This window comes from Marmota monax, unplaced genomic scaffold (genome assembly GCF_021218885.2).
Source record: "Marmota monax isolate L192 unplaced genomic scaffold, Marmota_monax_Labrador192_F-V1.1 WCK01_AAM20220418_F8-fsc00009, whole genome shotgun sequence".
In the NCBI taxonomy this organism is placed as follows: Eukaryota; Metazoa; Chordata; class Mammalia; order Rodentia; family Sciuridae; genus Marmota; species Marmota monax.
This window is the reverse complement of record NW_026694710.1, coordinates 16,804,444-16,816,491: the sequence shown is the minus strand read 5'-3', so window position 1 is coordinate 16,816,491 and position 12,048 is coordinate 16,804,444. Positions and strand designations below refer to the sequence as shown.

The 12,048-nt window shown below is 40.5% G+C and overlaps 2 protein-coding genes across 3 annotated transcripts in view; both read right to left on the bottom strand.

Moving 5' to 3' along the window:
* Nucleotides 1–12,048, bottom strand: part of Fam184b (family with sequence similarity 184 member B) — a 107,801-nt gene that overhangs the window by 71,053 nt on the left and 24,700 nt on the right. The gene's annotated exons all lie outside the window — the stretch shown is intronic.
* On the bottom strand, nucleotides 9,997–11,392 carry LOC124078811 (DNA primase small subunit-like). The gene has a single exon (XM_046423902.2). It carries the CDS (start codon nucleotides 11,342–11,344, stop codon nucleotides 10,130–10,132), a length of 1,215 nt encoding a protein of 404 aa, XP_046279858.1. The 5' UTR covers nucleotides 11,345–11,392; the 3' UTR covers nucleotides 9,997–10,129.

The window sequence follows — 12,048 nt, the reverse complement described above, 5'->3', positions numbered from 1 at the left end:
CACATGAGCACCTGAAAGGATCATATAAAACATCCAGCCAAGAAGATGGTGCAGGCTGGGAGGGCTGGCAGGAGGCCCAAGGCCAGCCAACAAACAACCAGAGTTCTGAGGCTCAGCTCTGCCCTGTCAAACACTGCGACCTTAAGTAGGTCCCTTAACCTCCCTAGAAAATGAAGTTGCCTCTCCTAAGATATGAAATGGTCAAACTAAACTGGCATTTCCCGAAGGGAATAGATGTGAGTCCGTGGTCAGATAAGCTTGGGAAATATTTGCAGCTCTGTTAAAACACAATTGTTTAGTTCTCTTTACCCCAGCAGTTGGCCATTGAGTTCTTTTGTTCTCAAAATAACAATCATTTATTATTCCAATTAATATCCTCATAACACATTTTGGGAAGTGCTGGGCCTAGAGTGCTTTAAGACCTTGAGTTTGGATCTCTGTTTAAGGGCACATGAGATCAAGTCCTAGAAGAGCTTATTGATTTGCTGGTCGCCTTTCTCTGGATAGAGTTAGTGCACATACTGCAGTGACAGCCAGTGTCCTGAGTGGGGGAGAGAATGGGAACCCAAGGACAGCAGCAAGGAAGAGCTCTGGGGAGAGAATCTAGGTGGAAGAGTGGAAGGGAGCAAGTGCCACTCCTGGAGAGGTAGGAGGAGCACTGAGGTAAGACTCAGAGGAGGTGTCTCAACATGCTAGTAGTAGTTATCTCTAGGTAGTGGGGTTATGGATAATTTTAATTTTGATTTTTAAAAACTATTATTATTATTATTATTATTATTATTATTATTATTATTATTATTATTGGTATTGCTATTGAATCCAGGATGCTTTTGGTAATAATAATAATAATAATAATAATAATAATAATAATAAACTAGCCTTTTTTATTTTGAGACAGGCCCTTGATAAGTTGCAGAGGCTGGCCTCAAACTTGTGATCCTTCCTCTTGCCTCAGCCTCCTGAGTTGTTGGAATTATAGGCATGTGTCATGGTGCACAGCTGGAGATTTCAATATTTGAAAAAATGTTTCTTTGTCATATTTCATAACTCCCTATAACATATGTATAATGGTCTTAATTAAAATGATGAAAGAAAAATTAAAAACTATTTTAAGATTCCAAATCTAAATGAACCAATTAACTATGAAGTTTTTTTTCCTCTGTCCAGTATTATATTTGATTAAAAGTTTTCTTGTTGATGGCTTTTAAGCTTCTTTCATTGGGATTTTTTCATAATCAAGAAGCAACTATAAAGATAACAATTATAAAAAAAACAAACCATTCTCTATTCCACTTTTCGTTTTTCCTTATTGCTACCTACCTTTTTCATTTTTCCTTATTGCTACCTACCATTTTTCCTTATTCCTACCTCATTTCAGATGGTCTGGATCCTAAGAGATGCTCAACGTACAAAATTGTGGGCACAGCTAATGCTATGTTCATCCACACTGCAGACAACAGCACAACCAGAATACATGAAAAGGCAGCAAGTCTCTTTAGAATGTGGATCATACATGGCACTAAGTGCATCCTAAGTCAAACAGATGCTCAGAGAATCCCAGAGTGCTGAATGAAGGACAGGTGACTGTTCATATTAGGTTCCCCAATCCCATAATGCTCAGCAAACTAGTTTTGCAAGGACATGAATACATGATAATGGTGGTGACATAGCAATGGGACGATACTGATAATAGTGCTAATAATTGCATGAATAACTAACACCACCTGAGGGTTTACAAAGCACTGTGGTAACATTTTTGTACACCTTCTCCCGTTAGATCCTTTTAACCATCCCAGCGGTAAGTCTTATGGTTGCCCCAGTTTTACAGATAGGCAAACCAAGACACAGAGAAGTGAGTATTGTGCTTGAGGTTATATGGCTAGAAGGTGATCAGACCATTATTCTACTCTGTTCAGGTTCCAGAGCCTGTGTTCTTCACCACCGCAAAAACCACTGAAAGAAAGCAGGAGTGCCTCTTCAGTAAAAGTGAACCTGAATTCTGTAGTTGGTAGGATCTTAAGTAAAAGTACTGATAGGGAGCAGGCTAAGCTACTATAGGAAGATCCCCCCAAAATATAGAGGGCTAAACAAAGTGGAAATTCATTCTTCTCTCAACAGTCCCCAGGGTGCTGGTCATCAGAACTGGGTGGACCACTTTAGTGACCACTCAGCTCTGCTACCCTCCATCTTTGTCAGTTCTCAACATGCACCTTCCATTATCTGGGTCCAAGGCCACTGCTATGCTTGTCACCTTTCCTGTCTGGTAAGAAGGGAAAATAGGGGAGGCCCAGGGTGGGCAGCTGGTGCTTAGGTTGGGGAAGAACTGAAAGGTGCATCATCACCTCTGCTCACCTCCCTCTGGCCTTCACTAATTCCATGGCTACATTCAGCCACAAGGAGGCTGGGAAATGCCATCCGGGACTGGGCTGCCTTGTGTCCAGCAAAAGCTAAAGATGGCCCAATTACCAAAAGAAAAAGAGAGACCGGTTGTTTCCTCTGGGCCCATTCCTTACAAAGTTAGAGCTTGGCTTTTACCAAATCTACACTACAAGGAATCTGAGGCTCAGAGGGTGGAAGCCGATATCCCTCATCTCTTCCTGGGAAAATGAATCTATAGCCTGTTCTCTGATTTTCAGTCTAGTGTTCTTTTTTTCTTTTCTTTTTTTTTCCCCTAAATTGAGACTTCCGATTAAATTGAAAAAGGAATCATGAATTCTAAGTTGTACCAAGTAAGCACAGTGACCTTTAAACAATTGATTATAACATTGCTCAGATGTTGAATGGAGGTTCAAAAATAGCTGGAAAAATGTCAAAAAGAGAGATAAATATGTTTGTTGAATTTTAAGCCTGGGGGGAAGTTATCCCCATGATCATTCTCCTTTCAAAAATAAATCAATTTTGGCTTCAAGAATCCACTGATTTTTACAATCACACAACTTTCATGGAAGTGCCAGGACTATACCTTTATCTCTTGGTTTTCAGTGTTCTCTCTACTGGCCTTGAAGTTCTTCATGAGAAGGACAAAGACTTTCTGAATACTTTAATATTGGAGCCCATAAAACCCCAGGAACCTCAATCTATCTCCTGGGGAATTATCTACAGAATCTGTTATTTTCTGATCTCTCATTCATAAACCAGTCAGTTCCAGTTCAATAGCCTCCATTTATAGAAGTCTTCCTTTATCAAGTACCATGTTAGATGCTCAAGGATGTGTCGATACAGAAGCCATGGTCCCTGCCTCCAGGAGTTTTTAATTTATCAACAAATTAATTAAAACAATTAACCAAATAATACACAAAAGGACATAACAGCTGGATATACAGTGACAACTATTTTATTTATTTCCCCAGAAAACATGATAACCCACACACTATCAGGATCCAGCCAACCCTTGTCTCTGACTACAGGTGTGAATACATGTCCCAGACTGGGCTGATGATAGAACTCCAACCTCTGACCATAGTGACTGGCACAGGCCAGGCAAAGCCCCTCCTGGGAGTTATTCCCTGAGGTTAGAGAGAATATTTCATCTCCTTATTGGGTCTGAGTGTTAGAGATTTGCAAACTCATTGACCTGTGACCTGTTCTCTATCACATGGGAAAAGCCTGTCATTAGTAGGAAGAATGACCCTGCCAGGCTGACCAGTGTGGAGATGTGAGTAGGAGAGATAGGTATATGTCTCACAGCAGTTTGTACCCATCATCATCATCATCATCATCATCATCATCATCATCAATGCTTGTAATGTTTACTTTATGCTAGGAATAGTGCCTATATAATGCTAACAATAGTAATGCTAATAAAATAATAGTAGTATTATTCTCCCTTACAGAGGAATAAACTAAGAAAACAAAGAGGACTAATAATTTGTCACATGTCACAAAGCTAGTGAAAGAACTGGGCCATGAACCCAAATTTGTCTGACTCTAAAATCTTAGTTCCTTCCCCTGCAACATATGGCCCTGTGCCTGCAAGGATCCAACTCTCTGAATTAAGTCAGATGGCTTGAGTCTCCTGTATAGAACCATCTTCAAATATTCATACTGGATTTGATTCTGGGTGTTTCTTCTCTGTGTTGGCTCCTGGCCCAGCCCTGTCCTTCCTTAATGACTGTGGGTGGAGTCCACTCTCCAGGCCGAGGAGTCCCAGGTGCCCGGTGCAGAGTCAGCCTCCTCAGCTCCCTCCTCCATCCAAGGTAGCCGGCCAGCACAACATCTCCTCAGGTGTCCTTATTCTAGATTCAGGAAAATGCAAGGTGGCCAGGAAGCAGACATCTGGGGGAGCATTCTAGGCCAGGGCAGCATGGTAAAGCATGAAGATAAAAAGAGCCTGGCTCCCAGCCCCAGGTATACTTTTTATATAAAGAAGATAAAAACTTCATATGTGTTACAGCTACTGTTATTGGGGGACAGGGGGCGGGGTGTTCTACTAGGTATAACCAAACCTAAACTTAAGTAATAAAAGTCCCTTTGTCTTTCTCCTGCTCCCTGTTTTATGGTGTCTGGCATAAAACAGAAGCTCATAAAAAAATTTTTTAAAAACCCTGCTGAATCAAATAAATGGGTGTATGTCAAATAAGTCACACCATAAGGACAATAAAAATGAATATTACTCATACACATATAAACATAGTAGATATTTCTAGTTCTGAGAATATTTGGGGGATAGCTAGGAATGTTTCACTGTAGCTTTTATTTTTTAATTTTTTTTGTAGTTGTAGATGAACAGAATGCCCCTTTTTATTTATTTTTATGTGGTGCTAAAGATCGAACCTAGCACCTTACACATTCTAGGCAAGCGTTCTACCACTGAGCTACAACTCCAGCCCTGTAGCTTTAAAACAAAACAAAACATGTTTAGTTGTAGATGAACACAATACCTTTATTTTATTTACTTATTTTTATGTGGTGCTGAGGATTGAACCTAGTGCCTCCCGTGTGTTAGGCAAGCACTCCACCATTGAGCTACAACCCTAATCCTTACTGTAGTGTTTACAACCTGGTTGGTCTGTTCTTTTACTCCTCCCTTATTGAAATAAAGCACATAATCTCACCTTGGGAAGAGTGCTGTTACCAGGTTGGTTTCATTGTTCAAGTCACAAAAGATAGACAAGGAAGAGTGGCAGCTGCCTAGTTGGAAGCAGGCCGGGAGGGATGAGTGAGTGGTTTTGAGATTATACTTATTTAATATTTATAAAAGATAACTGTCATCAAGAGCCAACCTCCAGGCCCCCAGGTGCTTTGTATCATAAAGCCACATGGGGGGGGTTATGTTTTATATCATGTATTTCTTTTTCCATCACAGCAATCTACACTGTCAGCTCCACATGAAAAGCAAGCTGGGAGACCTCGTTGTTCTTATCCTGGATTCTTGTAGCTAGTGGGAACAAGCAGCTAACCCACCTTTTTTTTCTTCAAGGATATGCTCACCACCAAATTCTTTGTAAAGAGAAAGAAGTTACCCTTAGAAGATAACAGTATGTCTCTCCTTATGCACACATCTCCCTTTTGATCAATCATTTAGCAAACATTTATGGAGTGTCCACTATGTGACAAGCTCTGCTCTTGGTATTGGGGGCATGGCAGGCTTAAAACAAACTCAAGTCCTTACTCGAACAAAGCTAACATTCTAGTGGGAGAGTCAGAAAATACATAAAGGTTAAATAATTAAACAATTTGTTAGATAGTGACAAGTGTTAATTAAAAGAATATAAGCAAGGAAGGAATATTTCAGGGCATGGAGTTGCAATTTTACACAGGGTGGTCAAGGGAGGCTTCTTTAAAAAGTAACATTTGAGTAAAGATCTTGCAAAGATAAAGAGTAGTGAGGTATCTGAAGGATGAGCATTCCAGGCCAGAATTTAACAGCTAAGCCCTAGCCAACATGGATGAACCTGGAGGACATTTTGCTGAGTGAAATAAGCCAGTCACAGAAAGGAAAATACTGCATGACTCCACCTGCATAAAGAATTGACACATTTGGAGAATCAAAGAGTAATATGGTGGTTACCAGGGAGCTGTGACAGGGGGAAATGGGGAGTTTCTCCATGGGTATGAAGTTTTACAAAGCAAGATGAGTAAGTTCTAGAGAATGGTGGCATAACATTGTACCTACAGTCAACAATAATGTGTGGTAAACTGAAATTTTTGCTAAGAGGTTAAATCCCTTGTCAAGTGTTCTTACTGGAATCATTTATTATTATTATTATTATTATTATTATTATTATTATTAATAATAATAATTTTAAGATCAAGTCCTACAGGCATAGGGAACATATGGTATTGGTGGTTTCACAAGGAGGTGAGTGTGGATGGGGAAGAGGGGACAATGAGAGGACAGGGAGATGTGGCAAAGGTCCTTTAGGTCAATGAATGTTAGAGTCTGTAAACAAGTCTGGATGGCGCCTGGCAAAATGCTAGAGGGAGTGGTTTGTGAAGTAACACCAGCGAGCCATTAAGTGTGGAGATTTCTTATTGGTTGACTGATGTATCTAGTTTATGCTAATTAGATAAGCTGTGTGGAATGTATAAATACTGCTCCTGTCCTGCAATAAACGGCTCCTACTCCTGCTGTATCAATGTACACAAGTCGTTCGTCAACCCCCCCCCCCTTATTCTGCTGCAGCCGGGATGCGGCAAATGAAGAACTTCATTTCATCCCTTGGGAGACAAGAAGACCTGTAGAGTTTTGAGCAGGGGGACAGGATCTGATTCACATTATAGAAACAGCACTCTGGCTGCTGTGCTGAAACAGGGGAAGCTGGAAGACTAGTCAGGAGATCTTTCTCTTTTGGGTCCCCAGACACCATCTCCTGTCAGCCATTTCCTCCTATTCTCCTCTTCATTCCTTCAATGGCCCTAGCTTATCTTAGAACCAAGAACCATCCTGTGTTCCCTCTGACTCCATTCAGATGCAATTTTTGGAATCTTTAATCACACTAGATAGTCAATAACAGATACCACTGCAGCAGATTCATACCCAAGTGAAACAGCAAAGAAAAATAGTTTCTAGAGTCTTGATGGGGAGAGTAAAAATGAGCCTCTGTTCTCCCCAGTGGTTTGGTCTGGACTTCTTGAGGTGTAAAGTAAACAAACTCACTTTCTATTGCTAATTAACAAATCACCATGAACTTGGTCACTTATAAGTTCAGTGTATCAGAAGTCTAGGTGTGGCACAGTTGAGTTTTTTGCTTAGAATCTCAAGGACTGCATGAAGCCAAGGAGTTGTTCTGGCTAAGCTCAAGTCTAAAGACCCTAGGGGAAAACCTGTTTCTAATAAATTAAGTTCTGTGGCTGTGAAACTGCCATCAGGGGAATTCTCTCAGCTCCTAGAGGATCCCTTCATTATTTACTCTATAACTTCTCCATCTCCCTCACTGAGCTTTTCTCACTTCAAATCTGATTTATTTTTAATCTCTAGATTCAGCTTTATGGGCTCATGTGATTAAGTCAGGTTCACCTGAATAATCTCCCTCTCTTAAAGTCATTTTATTTGGGACCTTGATTATAACTGCAAAATCCCTTACTGCAAAACCTAGATTAGTGTTTGATGCAATAACGGAAACGGTGTGTGGTCCAGGGGCTAGGAATTTGGGTCATCTGAGAAATCTGCCTACTTCACCAAGTAAAACAGAATACACTGACCCATGTTTCTGAGGAAGCTCCCAGTGCAGGAGGCACTAGGCAGGGTCTTGGGGACTAGGACTAAGGACACCATGTGCCCATTACAAATATACAAACTCTCTCTCTCTCCACTCACCTCTCAGTGCTGCTGGATTCTACTTCTCTTTATTCTGAGGAGTTGCTCCTCTCATGTAACAAGAAATAGGAAATTACCACCCTACCTTGCAATTATAGGTTTGCCATTCAAGTAAGAAGACGATTTATTTCTTCTAATGTTTGAATTTTATACCCAAGAGTCTAGTTGGCCCAGCTTAAGTCATGACTGAGATGGGAAGACAGGAAGTACAGCATTGAGATTGAGGACCCTATGCAAGTCTCTTTGGAAAGGGGAGGAAGTATGCTATTCAGATTTCCCTTCAAGGAAACCTGATGTCGGGAGTATATTTAGTTGACAGCTTCTATCTTTCACACCTTTTGATCCACGGAGATATTCACAACAAAGTAATGACTCCTCTTAAGCTACTTCTAGCCAACAACTAAGCCTGTTGGGGACAGCCAGACTGGGCTATTTCTGCCCAACATGACTCCTCTCATCTTCAGTCTTTGTTCAGGAACTCCTCATTGGTCTGGCCAAGACTTTTTCATGGGTGTATGGCAGTCTGAGGACTTTCCTATTGTGAAAGCTAGTTTTGCATCTCTGTGACCAAATACCAAACAAGAACAAGTTAGAGGAGGAAAGATTTATTTTGGCTCATAGACTCAGAGATCTCAGTCCCTGTTCAGCTTTCTCCACTCTTTTGGCCCTAAAGTGAGGCACAACATCATGGCAGAGGGCATGATGGAGGAAAATTGTTCAGCTCACAGCAGCCAGGAAGCAGAGACAGAGAGACAGAGAGAGAGAAAGAGACCAGGACAGATATAGTCCCCAAGGACACACTCCCAGGGACTTACTTCCTCCAGTCATGCCCCAACTGCCTACTGTTACCACCCAGAAGCTTATTCAAATTATTAAGCTGCCAGACAGATTGACCCATGGATGAGGTTAGAGCCTTCATGATCAGATCATTCCTTAAAAGCCCTACCTTGGGACATTGCTGCATTGCCCAGCACATGAGCTTTTTGGGATGCCATTTCAGACCCAAACCATAACGCCCATGGACTCCACTCCTTCCTTCTCCTCTCACAGGTGTCAGACCTGCAGCACGGTCAACAGATGCTTTCTGCCTCCTCCTGTTCCCTCCTATATTATCTTTTAGAGACATTTCTCCCCATAAATCTCTTGCACATCTAAATCAACTTGGTTTCCAATTTTGGGATGACTGAAATGGACACAAGTGGAATCCTTTATTTAATCTCATCTGTAGCATTGAAGTTATTGACCTGAATTTCTGCGGTCCCTTCTTCCTCACAACTTCTACCTGTTTTTTAAGATTCTAGAATATTATCCCCATTTTATCAAAGAGAAAAATTAGAAACATATATTTAGATCTCTGATCCACAGCTCTTTGGGGCCTATGGTTCTTTGTTAGACTTGGCATTTGTCACTATAAAGAAACTCAGCGTTGATGACATCTTCTTAGATAAGGTAAGTAATTCTGCACAGTTCCTCCATGACTGGAGACTCTACATAATGATGTGAGCCACTGTTTTTCCTCAGCCAATGGTTCTTTTTTTAATATTTATGTTTTAGTTGTAGTTGGATACAATACTTTATTTATTTTTTTATGTGGTGCTGAAGATTGAACCCAGGGCCTCATTCGTGCTAGGCGAGCTTTCTAACGCTGAGCCACAGCCCCAGCCCTAAACTTGTTCTTTATGGTAGACTAATTCAGTTGCTCTCTGAGGGAAAAAGTAGGAGCTACAATTCCCAATAGTTGCACAAAATACTATACTTGGCCCTAATAATTTTCATCTAATAACTCCTATCTTTGGAACTGAAGTTTTGGTAGGTTTAAATGCCCAGTTTAAAATAATTTTTAAAAAGACAGGCAATATCAATATAAATATAAATAAACAAAATTAGAAAGTGATTGAATATATACTCTAGGTATAATTAACAAGTGTCCAAGACTTAAGGACAAAGCTGTCATTTACCCCATAATATAGAGGCAATATCCAGTGAGATGAAATGGAAGTATATTACTGTTCACTTACCTCTCTATATGCCAACTGGTAGAACTATTTGTGTCAGAAGCTTTGGAATTATCTTTCTATAATATTAAATTTCACAAAAATTATCTGCATTTCACTTATTAATTGCTTTAAGTTCCTTTCACAAACTTTAAGGAGTCTTTTTAGTGACCTCAGGGAATCTTTTCAACATAAATTATTTCTCAAGAAAAGGAAATTCTGCTGTAAGCATTAAGACACATACATGGTTCTGCCATATTTATTAAATGACTCTTCAAGTATTTGATTCTTGCTTGCAGGTAGACCATTTGTTTGAGGGGAGATGTTATCTTCAGAAAGCTTTTTGTAAATCACTCTTCTTGAGAAGTTCTCCTTTTCATGATTTATCTAGGTTTTCAAGAAACTGTTCAAATACTTTCACATACGGTGCCAGACTGGTCTTCTTATAATCTTTGGTTCTATGTTTGACATCAGATTCAGCTTCAGTCTCCTCTTTTTCCTTTTCGTTAGTAAAAATGACATCCAGTTCATGGCAGATGGAGCTTATGGTTGGAACAGTAAATGGATCAAACTGATCCACTTTCTGTAAATCAATAGGCACAGAAATTCGACCTGTTTTTGGATGAACGCTAAAAGGGCTCTTCAGTAAGTGATTGATTCCTTTACTAACGTTGATATCCAGCCGTGGAAAACAGTACTGGAGCATAATCTCCCACTCTAGCCAGGGTCCACATTTGTCATTTTTGATATTCTGATTCGTGCTGGCTACTCTCTCCAAATACTCCCATCTCTGAAGTGAACTGTGAGACTTTTGGAAGTTTTTTTGAAGATCTTCATGAATAGCCTCAGGAACAAGGGCTAAAATCTTATCCCAACTTTCTTTATTTTCAAGAATATCTTGATCAACCAAGGCATACTCTTCAAAGTATTTTTTTATTATGTTTATAGATTTCCTGACAAAAGGATGAATTTTTTCATTTAGGTGAACTTTCTTTCTGACATCTTGGCCACCCTTTACAAGACTCAAATACTCAACTATCCCAGAACGTACTGCAGAGGATAGCTTTCTAACTGATTCATCACAAACCCAACAATGAACACCTCTCCTTCCAGAATATACCCAGAGCCGATGCTTAAATCCAAAGTCCTCCTTTAATGCTCGGTCAATGATATGGATGGCCATTGTCATGAGGGTCCAGCACTTAGAACATATGTCTGCAGAACTACAGCATCTCCGCACATCATCATAGTCTGTCATGTCAATGTCAAACACCAGTTCTTTTTCCTGAGCCTGGAAAGCTCCCAGCTTCACTGTATTGTGTTGACTGGGTCTGTGGGAATACATCGCGCCTATATCAATCTTGTATGGATTCATTTTCTGCATCTCCTTTTCCAAATCACTCTGGTTATTGAAGGATTGGTAACGAATGTAAATGTCGTCTTTCAACGTAAATGAAAATTCACGGTGTTGAAAGTAATTCTTTACCACTCCGCCGTAGTTGAGCCAGCGATAGTACTGGGAGTAGGGAAAGAGTCTCCAGTAATAAAGCTTAAGCAGCTCGGGCAACTCGGCCGGGTCAAACGACTCCATCTCGCACGGAACTCGACCCAAGCAGGAACGCCGCGGGAATTGGCGGGAACCGCACAGCCGGAGGTTCAGCCATCGCGCAGGCGCGTTGAGGCAACCACGGGCAATTAGCCAATGGTTCTTATAATTCAGCATACAGAACTGTCTTTTCAGAACTCTTTGGAAAAGGCACTTCCTGAATCCAACCCTCTGAGAACTTTGCTGAAGAGGAGGGTAGCTCCTGAGACTTTGTCCTTTTTGAAGCTCCCCTTTGATATGGGTAGTACACAGAATAAACTCTGTAAAATGTTGATAGACAATAACTTATATTCAAAATTTCCTTAATTTTTATAAAAGTCACTTTTCTGGTTATCTATAATGTGTTGTGAGAAGCCATGGAAGTCATTGATTATGCATGGTGGAGGGCAGGATGTGCCAAGGTGATTTCTTATAGCTGGTAACATTACAGCAGGTCATAAAAAGTGAGAAGAGATTTGTTCCTCAGGCAGCAACGTGGTGAAGATATTCTCAGTATGTTTAGACAACAGCTATGAAGCCGAGGAGTCTGGAGTTGGTCAGCCATGGAAGAAAAGACTATGGGAGGCAATGTGAACCTCCGGCTTATCTATATTTCTTTAATTTACGGATCTATAATGTGGGTAGGGGATGTCACTTCAGAATTTTAGGGGACAGTTATTTTTTAACTAAGCAAAACATGAAGTAAACAA